Source organism: Triplophysa rosa, linkage group LG20 (genome assembly GCF_024868665.1).
Source record: "Triplophysa rosa linkage group LG20, Trosa_1v2, whole genome shotgun sequence".
In the NCBI taxonomy this organism is placed as follows: Eukaryota; Metazoa; Chordata; class Actinopteri; order Cypriniformes; family Nemacheilidae; genus Triplophysa; species Triplophysa rosa.
This window is the reverse complement of record NC_079909.1, coordinates 6,625,170-6,636,994: the sequence shown is the minus strand read 5'-3', so window position 1 is coordinate 6,636,994 and position 11,825 is coordinate 6,625,170. Positions and strand designations below refer to the sequence as shown.

Below are 11,825 nucleotides of genomic sequence, written 5' to 3'. Positions count from 1 at the left end.
ATGTTTTCTGTCACATAAGTTTCCCTGTGTTTCATGAGAAAAAGTGGACTCAGGCCTGAAAACCATATGTGACCCTGGACAACAAAACCAGTCTTATGGGTCAATTTTTCGAAATTGAGATTTTTACATAATCTGAAAGCTGAATAAATAAACTTTCTATAGATATATGAGTTGTTAGAATAGGACAATATCTGGCTGAGATACAACCGTTTAAAACTCTGGAATCTGAGAGCGCAAAAAAATCAAAATATTGAGAAAATTGCCTTTGAAGTTGTTAATCAGGGGCACTGTGGCAGACCATCCACTCACAAAAATAAAGTTTTTATATATTTAAGGTAGGAAATTTACAAAATATCTTCATGGAACATGATCTTTACTTAATATCCTAATGATTTTTGACATAACAGAAAAATCGATAATTTTGACCCACACAGTGTATTTTTGTCTTTTACTAAAAATGTTCCCATGGTACTTAAGACAATTGTCCATTTTCTGAAATACGCACATGAAAATTTAAATATAATCCTTATTTCATGGTCTATGGAAAACCATCCATTTGTTGGGTATTATGCTTCTGATTTATGTATTTTTAGTCACAGAAATACAACAATGTTGTCTCAAAAACTGCCTTTTTTAGTCACATTCATAATAACGCTTTGATTTCCCTCATCTTAAAGAGAAAACGTGCATAATGATATGCTGCTGTTCTTGGACTGTTTTTCAACGGGAGTGTAGGAAAGTAGACTAGATGATTCAACATAATGATAATAAATACATTCTCTGAAAGGTTGTATTTTGACTGCTCGACTTCTGCTGTGATGTTTGTTTCACCCTGAAGGGGGCGCTGTGATCCGCAGCATGTTTTCGCATTGCTGCCGTTGTTCAGAAAGGACACGAAGAAGTCAGAGTTGGCGAAAATATCAACATGGTTGAGCTAGTGTCTATCCACTCATTTTTAATAAAGCGTATGATGGCAGTTGCCGAAGAAATATTCGACACTGTTAAAGACAATATTATTGTATATCAGACGGAAATAGAGCGTCTGAAGGAGGAAAATCGCTCTCTGAAGAGCACACTGAACTATACGAGGAACTGCAACCGTGCAAAAACAAGCAACGGTCAGTAACACATTAACTAATGATAAACAGCAACAATCTCTTGTAAAATGATTTTAGTGATTGTTCTCCTTACAAAGTAATATAGAACACGTTTGCTAATATAAGCCATAATCGTTTTAACACCAATACTGTACGTTACAACAAATCCTGTGCTGTACACCGCTTCTCTCTCACCCCACCCCCAAACTAGGGCCGGGGTCTTGCTAAATGTAGATTACAAATGTAGAGTTGTGTATGTAAGTGATGATTTTTTTATTTTTATTTTGGAGTGAACTCCTGTGAGGTGGATGTTGTGTTCCGTTAAACAGCGTATGGAATATAGACGGTTTCAGCGGCAACAACATAAACATACGTTTTACTTCCGGTAGAGATCCGTACAGAATCAATAACTGTTGAGTAGTTTTACTTAATTTAATACAATTAATATATTATAAATTATTAATGTAAATTATTTTTTAATATAAATTACAAATAAATTGTTATAATACAACCAAACACAGGCTGGAAGTTAACTTCAGGCCGGACAATTGTGTCTATTTAAATCTATATAAAAAACAAGAAACACAAGTAGTCTTTGTATTTTCTAATGCGTAGTTTATTAATTTACCAACTGGGGAATAGTTCTTTCACATTTGCAACACTGTCCTCCAACAATCTCATGATTTTACACTAACAAGGTCAATATTGCCCTGTCCATATTGTTTCCTGATGTGAACAGAACCTAATCTTATGCCACATGTCACACAGATAATCAAAGCATCGGTGCCGATGGACTCCTGCAACGTACACTGGGCTCAGAAATCTCTGATATCAATGTGCAGATGGAGGTGACCACTGGGTTCTCCCATGAGCCCGTGAGTCAAGCTTCTGAAGATAGGAAAAAAGAACTTGAACCCATTGAGTGCTTCACACAGCAGGCAGAGATCATGGTGGAAAATGAAGACTTCGGTGATTTGAATATGGAAAGATCCGTCCCCATTAAACGAGAATTCAGTAATGATCAGGTCAGTCAATTAAGCTCGCCTGAAGTGGAAAATGGCAATATGAGAGACGGTCACGTCACCAAAACCCGAAAAGCACGGCAGACAAGCCAGATGGCATGCAACATTTGCGGCAAGTCATTTCACAGCAAGAAATGCTTGCGGATACACCAGGTAGTGCACCAGAACGAGAGACCTTTCAGCTGCGATTCATGTAGGTGGCGCTTTAAATTGAAAAGCCACTTGAATGAACACAAGAGACTTCATACAGGTGATTATCGCTATAAGTGCCCAAAGTGTGGAAAAGGTTTCTCTCGGTCAAATCTTGTCAAATTGCACCTCAAAAGTTATCACTCATCATGATTGGTGATTATACTTTGCCCCAACCAAACATGATAGATTGACAATCAATAATATTAATCTTTTCTGCTCTGTATCTTCTGAGTTTCCGTCCCAAACTTGTGACAACCATCTGTTGCTCATTTAGTTGCTCTGTTTTGTTTTTACAATTACTCAAGTTTTGTCCATTCCTCTCAGAAAAGACAAGAAGCTGTAATTTACAGACAATACATAGAACATTTTTTAAACATTGTGTTATGCCTCATTTTTGTGTTCAGACTTGACTTGAATTTTGTCATGTAACATCTGGTTAGGACACTGTGTTAATCATATTTTTTATGAATGATGCATTTGTTTTACTTTTCTATTATAAGATGTCCTTGAATGTTTTGAAACATACAGGCATTTTTATTGTTACTCTTAATCATACTTTATTATTGCTTCAATTATAACTCTTAATCCTTTAGAAGTTCAAGAATTCAACATTTCTCCGAAAAAAATTATACTTTAACATGCAGCTGTCTTTATATTTGTAAATAAAACATTAAAACATAAGTGAGATTTACTCATTGTCTAATAACGTATTTGAACATTCAAATACTTTGTTGATAATAGTTTTAGGGATTGAATATGTATTTTGTAATTACACTTTATTATTTATTATGTATTTTTCTCAAGTTGCAACAGCAGCCAGATTTTAAGGAGAAGCTCAAAAATGTGGAGACGTGCACAGGATGGCAGCTGGTGTGCAAAGGACAGTATAGAAATGTACATGTAAATCAGTATACAGACAGCAGATTATATTAAATACAGGCCAAAATTCAAGACAACTTTCTCACAGCTATAATCGTGATACAGCAGAATTTTTAATCCCATGTTTAATATTTTTCTCGATAGCAACTATATAAAACATTTATTTTATTGTTTTATTGCCTCGTGGTTTTTTTTGGATAAAACAAAATATGACCAAACACATAAAAGTATTTGTAACAACTAACAAACCTACAATGAACTTCACCAAAATACATAAAAAAACACGAACTACAGAAAGATTATTTATGACAGTTAACGGTGACGCACACAGAGCAGAAGCACGCAGCCAATCACAGTCTCCTCTAATGGTCACGTGACTGGACCAGGAAACGTGAAGCGGCTGTGAGTTTCTTTTGACGCGCTTCTGAGACACGTTGTGTTTGTACTGATTGAACTAATGGCGCCTACAGGTAAGATACACATAACTCTATTATCATGCTTAACATCGCCTTACAATGATAGAGCAGCCACAGTTGTTTGGTTATTAACCAAGGGGTACAGAATGCAGGTTAGCGCCGTGCGCTAATATTCTGTGAGTCATCTGTGTTGTTTTGGGTCAGCTGGTACCGCTCGTCTTCACTTCCGCCCTGCGGTACCGAAACTGAACCCACGGCACTGATACAAACACAAACTCATTCATTACATTGGGCCCAGGTCTTGTTTCACAATGCGTGACGTGAATGTGTCGACAACTGTTACATTTCATATGTAACGTTACTGTGTCGGGATGCGCTTTCCATTCAGTGACAATGTGTCATCATGTTCAAGTATAGCAGGGTTAACTGGTTAGCCCCTGAGATTAGATTTTAGGGGCCAGTTGCACAAATGTAGCCGCTAAATTAAGACTGTGTCTTAACAACTAGTCTCACTAACTAGCAATTAGTTAGGACTAATAAGTCTTAGTTGTCAGATTTCAATTAGACCATTATTCCATATGTAACTGATTCATAGAAGTTATGACCAATCTTGAAGAAAAAAAAAATTACTAACTTGAAAGACTAGTCTAAGCATTTAGGTCAGCAAACATATATCCGTTAAAGGGATAGTTCACCCGAAAATGAAAATTCTTTAATCAGTTTCTCACCCTCATGTTATCTCAAACGTTTATGACTTTCTTCTGCAGAACACAAAAGAAGATATTTTGATAACCATACAACAGTTTTGACCCACATTGAGCCCTGTTGCATTGACACAAAACCACTTTTCAGACTTTTACACTTTTTTTAAATCATGACCATAGTTTTATGAAACCATAGTTTTATGCCTATAAATGTGCAGTGATTGGTTAATGGGAATCGTGTATTAATCTTATATTGGTGTGATGAATTAAGTTGTCTCTTAACAAAGGTTGAATTTTCAGGTGAAGTTGTGTTTGGCTCCGGGGATCGGGTCTGTGCTGACAACCGCTTGCGATGGGATTTAACTCCTGACCAGATCCACCAGCTTACCGATGACCTTATTGCTAAAACCAAAAAGGTGTACGACACCGTGGGTGCCCTGGACTTGGCCAGCATCAGCTATGAGAACACCCTGAAGGCCCTCTCTGATGTAGAAGTGGACTACACGGGTACAAATACTTAGTTTTGAAAAGATCATATAACCTACATGAAAGGTTGATGGTATGTTGATTTTAGGGTAAAGGCGAAAATGTGTCAAGGTCTCATTTCAGCTCAGAAATGATTTTGAATGATACAAAAGAAGTACATCTTAAATTTTGAGAGTGAGTTTTTTTCATTCTCTGACATTTTCACCTTAACAGTTTAGTCCAGGATGACGATTTCAAAGTGTAACTTACCTCGCTCTCCTGCACATTTTGTAAGCACTGCGGCACAAAAAAAGTCAGAGTGTGCAGGAAAGTTGTATGCAGTGATGCACACCATTCAGCACTTTTTACACAATGATACGCTGACCTGCCTGTGGACTGCACTGTGCTTGACTATTGTTCAGCTGTTAGCCTCACTGAAATAATTCTGCAATCATTCCCGAAAAACAGAAATGAAAATATGACACAACCACTTCTTCGTTTCATTTCTTCATTCAATCGATTATATCACTATTAATAAACACAAGTACAACACAATTTCTGCTGGTTTACAGTTTCATATCTGTTTGAGTGGCCAAAATGACCTTATTGAAATTTATTGCGCCTTTTTTTGCAGTCCAGCGGAACATGTTGGACTTCCCTCAGCACGTGTCCTCTTGCAAAGATGTCCGCACGGCCAGCACTGAGGCTGATAAGAAGCTGTCAGAGTTTGATGTGGAGATGAGCATGCGGGAGGATGTTTATCAGAGAATCGTGGCTCTGGAGGTGAGCCGGGAGCAAGCGTTAGATTTTCACTAACATTTTTTTTCGGAACTGAGCTCTGACATCTGTTCACAGATTAAAGGGCCCGGCATAGTACGAACGAATTGCGTTTTCGTTCTGCGTTTGGGGGTAAAACAAAGCTCGAAAATGCTGAGAGACGGTATACTGTTTTCGAACATTCCAACGTCCCTTTGTTTTTGGAGGTGGGGTATGGGCTGAGAATGTAAAATTAGCCGCTGTGCACGTAATCTCACAAAACAAACATGATACAAGCTGTGATACAAGAACAGCAATTCTTTTGCATTTACATAATGTGCATTTTGAAATATAGGCTACTTGGCACATAAAATAATCAGACATCACGGGAAAGATTTTCTCAGGCTGTTCTTAATAATAAAACGGAATGCATCTCAATACTTGCAACTCAATATTAAACATCTGGATTTACAGCTGTTTTTGAAGATGATACATTTCAAAATACAGCAGTTTCTTTTGGAGAGTATTGTGTTGCACCTATATTTCATCGAAGAGAAAGCGTTTTAGTAAATGCAAATAAAATAAATAACATTCAAAATCAACATTGCGTGAATAAAATACTGTTTTGGCGTTGTTCTTATCTTGACGTTTTTTTCGGTGCTGATATTGTTTTGTCCATGAATGAAACCGGAGCATCAGAGCACACCTACCTATTACACAATGGCCATCAACCAATGGTGGCTCGAAGGTATTTACCGGCCAACGCGAACTTTCCCGGAGAGTTCTGCTTGGTTTGCAGTGCCGAACTAGCGAAACGAATTGTCGTTTGGACCAGAATTGGTTCGAAATCATGTCACAGACTGTCGTTTTTCGATTTCGAATGTAGTATGCCGCGCCCTTAAAGGAATAGTTCACCCAAACAATTGTCCCCATTGACTTTCCATAGCAGGAATAAAAATTACAGATCAGGGTTCGAGTCATTTTTATCCGTGAATCAGATGTAGAAGATAAATATTAAATAAAAGATAAACATTCAATTATTGCGAATCTGTGTGATATGTCTCATGTTGCTAAAAGACAACATTATAATATCACATCCCAAAAACGTACGTTTGATGAAATTGCACCCCATGAAATAATCACAACAATGTTTTTTATTAATTGCACAACCCTAGTTTAAATGATACTATAAATGTGACTTTTTGGAAATTATTGTATCCCTGATTTCATTTCATTTTTGGTTCCTCGTTTGCAGAAGCTTTCAGATGGTGGTTTGTCACCCGAAGCCAAGCGTTACATGGAGAGACTCATAAAGCTGGGCAAAAGAAACGGCCTCCATCTTCCAAAAGAGAAACAGGAGGTCAGATGTTCGGATCTTTCGTTTGCTTGTGTAATAGTAGTGCATCTTTGCCCAGAATTGAGTTTCATCTTCCCTGTAACAGGAGATCAAAAAGATCAAGAAGAAGCTGAGCAATCTGTGTATCGATTTCAACAAACACCTGAACGAAGATACAACCATCTTGACTTTTTCTCGGGAGGAGCTCGGTGGGTAGCTGGAGGATCGTTTGACGCAGAACACACATTTTTTTTTGTAGGCAGATTGTTTTTTTCTTTGGTTTTGATGAATGAGACATGACGGGTGTGAATGCTTTTGCTATAGGGGGGCTCCCTGAGGATTTCCTCAACTCTTTGGAGAAGGATGAGTCTGGAAAGCTGAAGCTCACTCTGAAGTACCCTCATTATTTCCCCACCATGAAGAAATGCTTCGTCCCAGAGACACGGAAGAAATTAGAAGAGGCCTTTAACTCGCGCTGTAAAGAGGTCAGATATCTCAGAAATGCTTTCTGTCTGTCACACTGTGTGTGTTTAATCAATGTTTTAAATATGAATCCAGTTGTCTTGACCTCTTGGTGTAATGGTTCATCCAACAGGAGAATTCTGCTATCCTGAAGGAGCTGGTGGAGTTGCGCTCTCAGAAGAGCAGTCTGCTGGGCTTTGCCGCGCACGCCGACTTTGTTCTTGAGATGAACATGGCCAAATCCTCCAAGAAGGTCTCCGCCTTCCTTGGTAATGAATAACAACATTCACTGTAAATGGACATAGTTTATCGTTCTTAGCTGTGTGATAATAGTTAACATTTATCTCCATATCTCCTCTGTCCGCTATAGAGGATCTGGCTCGTAAGATGAAGCTCCTGGGTGAGGAGGAGAGGGCGGTGATACTGAAGCTGAAGGAACAAGAGTGTCAGAAGAGAAACCTACCGTTCGCCGGAGAGATTCACGCATGGGACACGCGCTACTACATGACCCAGGTGGAGGAGACCCAGTATGCCGTGGATCAGAACCAGCTGAAGGAGTATTTCCCCATGGAGGTGGTGACTCGGGGTCTGCTGGGCATCTATCAGGAGCTGCTCAATCTCACCTTTCAGCAGGTGGAAGGTGCCCCCGTCTGGCACGATGATGTCACGCTGTACAGCGTTAAGGATCGCACCTCTGGACAGGTCGTGGGGCAGTTTTATCTAGATCTCTTCCCGAGGTGAGAGCTTTGTATCTTTGATGTGTCTGTAATACAGTTACGTTAATCTAGAAATGGCACCCTTAAAAACTTCAACCCTAGTGACGGTGTCGCTTAACTGACTCCTGATTTCTTTATTTCTACAGAGAGGGCAAGTACGGCCATGCAGCATGTTTTGGCCTGCAGCCTGGATGTTTGGTGTCGGACGGGACCAGACAGATGTCTGTGGCTGCCATGGTGGCTAATTTCAGCAAGCCCACCGCAGACGCCCCGTCCCTGCTGCAGCACGACGAGGTGGAAACATACTTCCACGAGTTCGGACATGTGATGCATCAGCTCTGTGCTCAGGTCGGCATTAAGTCCAGTGCTCCTACAGTTTGCATTTTACTGTTTTGGCTGTTGTGTGAATTTCACATAGGGATGTACTTGTTTTTTTTTCAGGCTGACTTTGCAATGTTCAGCGGGACTCATGTGGAGCGAGATTTTGTGGAGGCACCGTCTCAAATGTTGGAGAACTGGGTTTGGGAGAAGGAGCCACTGCAGCGCATGTCCAAACATTACAAAACCGGAAACCCCATCCCAGAGGAGCTTCTGGACAAACTCATCAAGTCCAGACTCGCTAATACAGGTAAACATAAAGATGGAACAGACAGTGGACTTTCTCACAGACAGAAGTGTACATTAAATCACAATTGCTTCAACTCTAATCCCACATGTAAATATGGCTTTGTAAACTGGACATGTTGTTGGTTCATTGAAAGGAAGTGACTGCTCTCATTTGGATAAAAGAGTTAGGATGCATACATTTATTTTATGATGTCATTCTTGGTCTTATTATGAAACTAATTGATATGTTATGTTATTTCTAAGAATCTAATTGTTTACTTCACCTTTAAAATAACCCTTTTCCTCACTGTTTACCAGGGCTGTTTAACTTGAGGCAGATTGTTCTGGCCATGGTGGACCAGGCTTTGCACACTAAGACCGGGCTTGACCCCGCTGAGGAATATGCCAAGCTCTGCCTGGACATCCTGGGAATTCCTGCCTCACCGGGTAAAATGAGAATTTGATTGAAAATGTTCAATAAGTAATGGGAACGTTTAATTTGATCTAACAATATTCTTAAAAACAACCTAATTTTTAGACATTTGACCAAATTGTTTTGCTAAAAAAATTAATGAAAACAAACATACTTTCAATCAAACAGCGATTGGTGCCAAGTAGATTCAACATGTTTAATGTAAGCATTAAAACACCTAGCTAGCAAAAATTGATGCAACATATTTATTTAGTATACCTAATTGTTTTATTTTTAATAAAACATGTAATACATTAAATCAAATGACAAATCAAATGTTTTAACCAATTCATTTCAAAACATTTTAATTCAAATTAATAATTTACTGTAAAAAATTGAGTCAACTTAAAAACGTGCTTGTGATAGGTTGCCTTATTATTTTAAGTTGACTCAACAAACAGAGACTGAAGTCCACTTAACTTAAAAAATCAAAAATGTAATTAGTTGTCACAACATAGTCAAGTTTACCTAATGAACAACAGAACAAAATATTTTGTTGGCTGAACATAAATAGAGAATATAGATTGATTATTTAAAAATAAACACATTTATTTGCCTTTTACCTTAAACAGACCAAAACTTTGATCAAATAACTCCAAACAGTTTGTGTTGAGTGCATTTAATTGTGCCATTGTGTCGAGTGCATTTAATTGTGCCATTGTGTCATGTACTTACACCTCAACATTCAACACACAAACCTCAACCATGGTAACAATCAAAAACCATTATTCATTAAAAAAAACTCTAAACACAATAAATAACTAACAGTAACAACAATATTAAAGCATAAATTAAGCCAGCAAGAACTAAAATCTTTATAAAACAAATCACAGAAACACAGAATTTAACATGCTGCAATGCATCTTGGGAACTTTCAAAATCTTGCTATATTGTTTGTTCAGAATACACTGTTTTGCAAGTTGGGCAAACTTTGATGCATTTTGGCCAAAAACTTGAGAATCTAAGTCCAGTCAACAAAACAATCCTAGTTAGAAACATGTTTAGGCTAATATTGTTTAGTATATGCAAAACCATAATTTGACTCCTTTAACTAAAACATCTATGTTAAAGTTACTTGATTATCTTTGTATAATCAATACAAAGTGTATATGTATCTTTGAGTCTGAACTGATTCATGCAAATGAGTCCGACATACCAAATATTTTAATTTTGCTTCACTTAAATAAATGACAAACATAGTCTGACAAACACTCGATGTGAAAAGTACAAAATCAATTTGATCTTCACAATATTGCTGAAAATCATTCCCTGTATATTACATCATCCAGTACTAACTTGATAAAGTGAAAGAGAGGATCTCACAGTATCTTAAACCTTTGATTTCTGGTTTCTACAGGGACAAACATGCCTGCCACCTTTGGTCACCTGGCAGGAGGTTATGATGCTCAGTATTACGGTTACCTGTGGAGTGAAGTGTTTTCGATGGACATGTTCTACGCCCGTTTCAAACAGGAAGGCATCATGAACCCCAAGGTCAGTTAAACCTACAGTGATTGGCTCATATGGCAAATTTAGTGGTGATACTTTAAAATATGATCAGATATTTACAGATATGTTTATTTATATCAGATTTTTATTGTGCTCTTGTTATACTTCTGTGTGGTGATTTTTTTTATGTGATTTGTTGGTAATATTCTTGTTTTTTTAAAGTCAACTCGTGTTCCTGTATTTGTAAACAGGTGGGTCTGGACTACAGGAAGTGCATCCTGAAGCCCGGAGGCTCAGAGGATGCCGCCGACATGCTGAAGAAGTTCCTAGGAAGAGAACCTAAGCAGGATGCGTTCTTCCTGAGCAAAGGACTCACGGTGGAGGTGGAGCCTGGCACTCCCTGTGCATGCTGACCGCTTAATAGCTAGAATGAGCCGTCGAAAACCTCAGAAAGACTGATAACTCCTTAAAACTCATCATTCACTTATCAAAGCCTCTCCCATCCCTGCACTTCTCAAACAGTTTTTGCCGAAATGAAAAAATTGTAACAAAAGCTGTCTAAAAACATGGAACAAAAACAAAATGATGTCTTGACTTGTTTTTTTTGGAAATGTTGCCAGTGTATTGAAATCCCTAGAGGGATTTGGGAGGTGTTGCCCTAATGCAGTCATGACCTCACATAGATAGTCACATACATGGTACCATCTGTGTGGTACTCATGTCACCAGGAAATTTTTATTGAATGAATCTCACAAAAAACAAACATGTCCAGGTCACATTTCATCTTAAACTTTAATGAAAGAAAAGTAAATTTAATGTTAAATAAATGTTGATAATAACTTTTGTAACATTGATTTAACATTAATTCAGTTTTATTTGCTATCGGAGTTCAAACATTTTTTTAAGGAAAAATAACATTTACATTTTTTTGTGCATTGTGATTTTTGGTCAATATTATTCTATATTACTACAATATGATCTTCAAATGCAGTACCAATGCTCCAAGTAATTTTCATATTGTGGTAATAAAAGTTTGATGACAAAATGTAATTTAAATGTAATAAATAGCCTATGACTGGGCGTGTTCTTGACAGGTTGCGTGAGATATGCACCCTATTAAAAATGACCGTTTTGATTATTTGTCTCAATAGCTTGTTGCATATTTATTGCACAATCTTGCCTTGGGCAAATGCAGTTTTGATACCGACTGAAAGCATAAACCTGTCAGCCGATTCCTCTGTGACTTTAGGTTT

The 11,825-nt window shown here is 37.9% G+C and overlaps 2 protein-coding genes across 2 annotated transcripts; both read left to right on the top strand.

Annotated features, from left to right (window-relative positions):
• The first annotated feature begins 895 nt into the window (after positions 1-895).
• zgc:173548 (uncharacterized protein LOC100126026 homolog) lies at positions 896-3,025 on the top strand. Its single transcript, XM_057362236.1, has 2 exons — positions 896-1,118; positions 1,866-3,025. Exons 1-2 carry the CDS (start codon positions 926-928, stop codon positions 2,459-2,461), a joined length of 789 nt encoding a protein of 262 aa, XP_057218219.1. The 5' UTR covers positions 896-925; the 3' UTR covers positions 2,462-3,025.
• A 530-nt stretch (positions 3,026-3,555) lies between these two features.
• thop1 (thimet oligopeptidase 1) lies at positions 3,556-11,720 on the top strand. Its single transcript, XM_057361929.1, has 13 exons — positions 3,556-3,660; positions 4,611-4,817; positions 5,410-5,558; positions 6,787-6,891; positions 6,974-7,076; positions 7,192-7,352; positions 7,463-7,598; positions 7,700-8,066; positions 8,192-8,393; positions 8,487-8,673; positions 8,970-9,098; positions 10,481-10,617; positions 10,824-11,720. The coding sequence occupies exons 1-13, from the start codon at positions 3,648-3,650 to the stop codon at positions 10,983-10,985; spliced, it is 2,058 nt and encodes a 685-aa protein (XP_057217912.1). The 5' UTR covers positions 3,556-3,647; the 3' UTR covers positions 10,986-11,720.
• Positions 11,721-11,825: the final 105 nt, after the last annotated feature.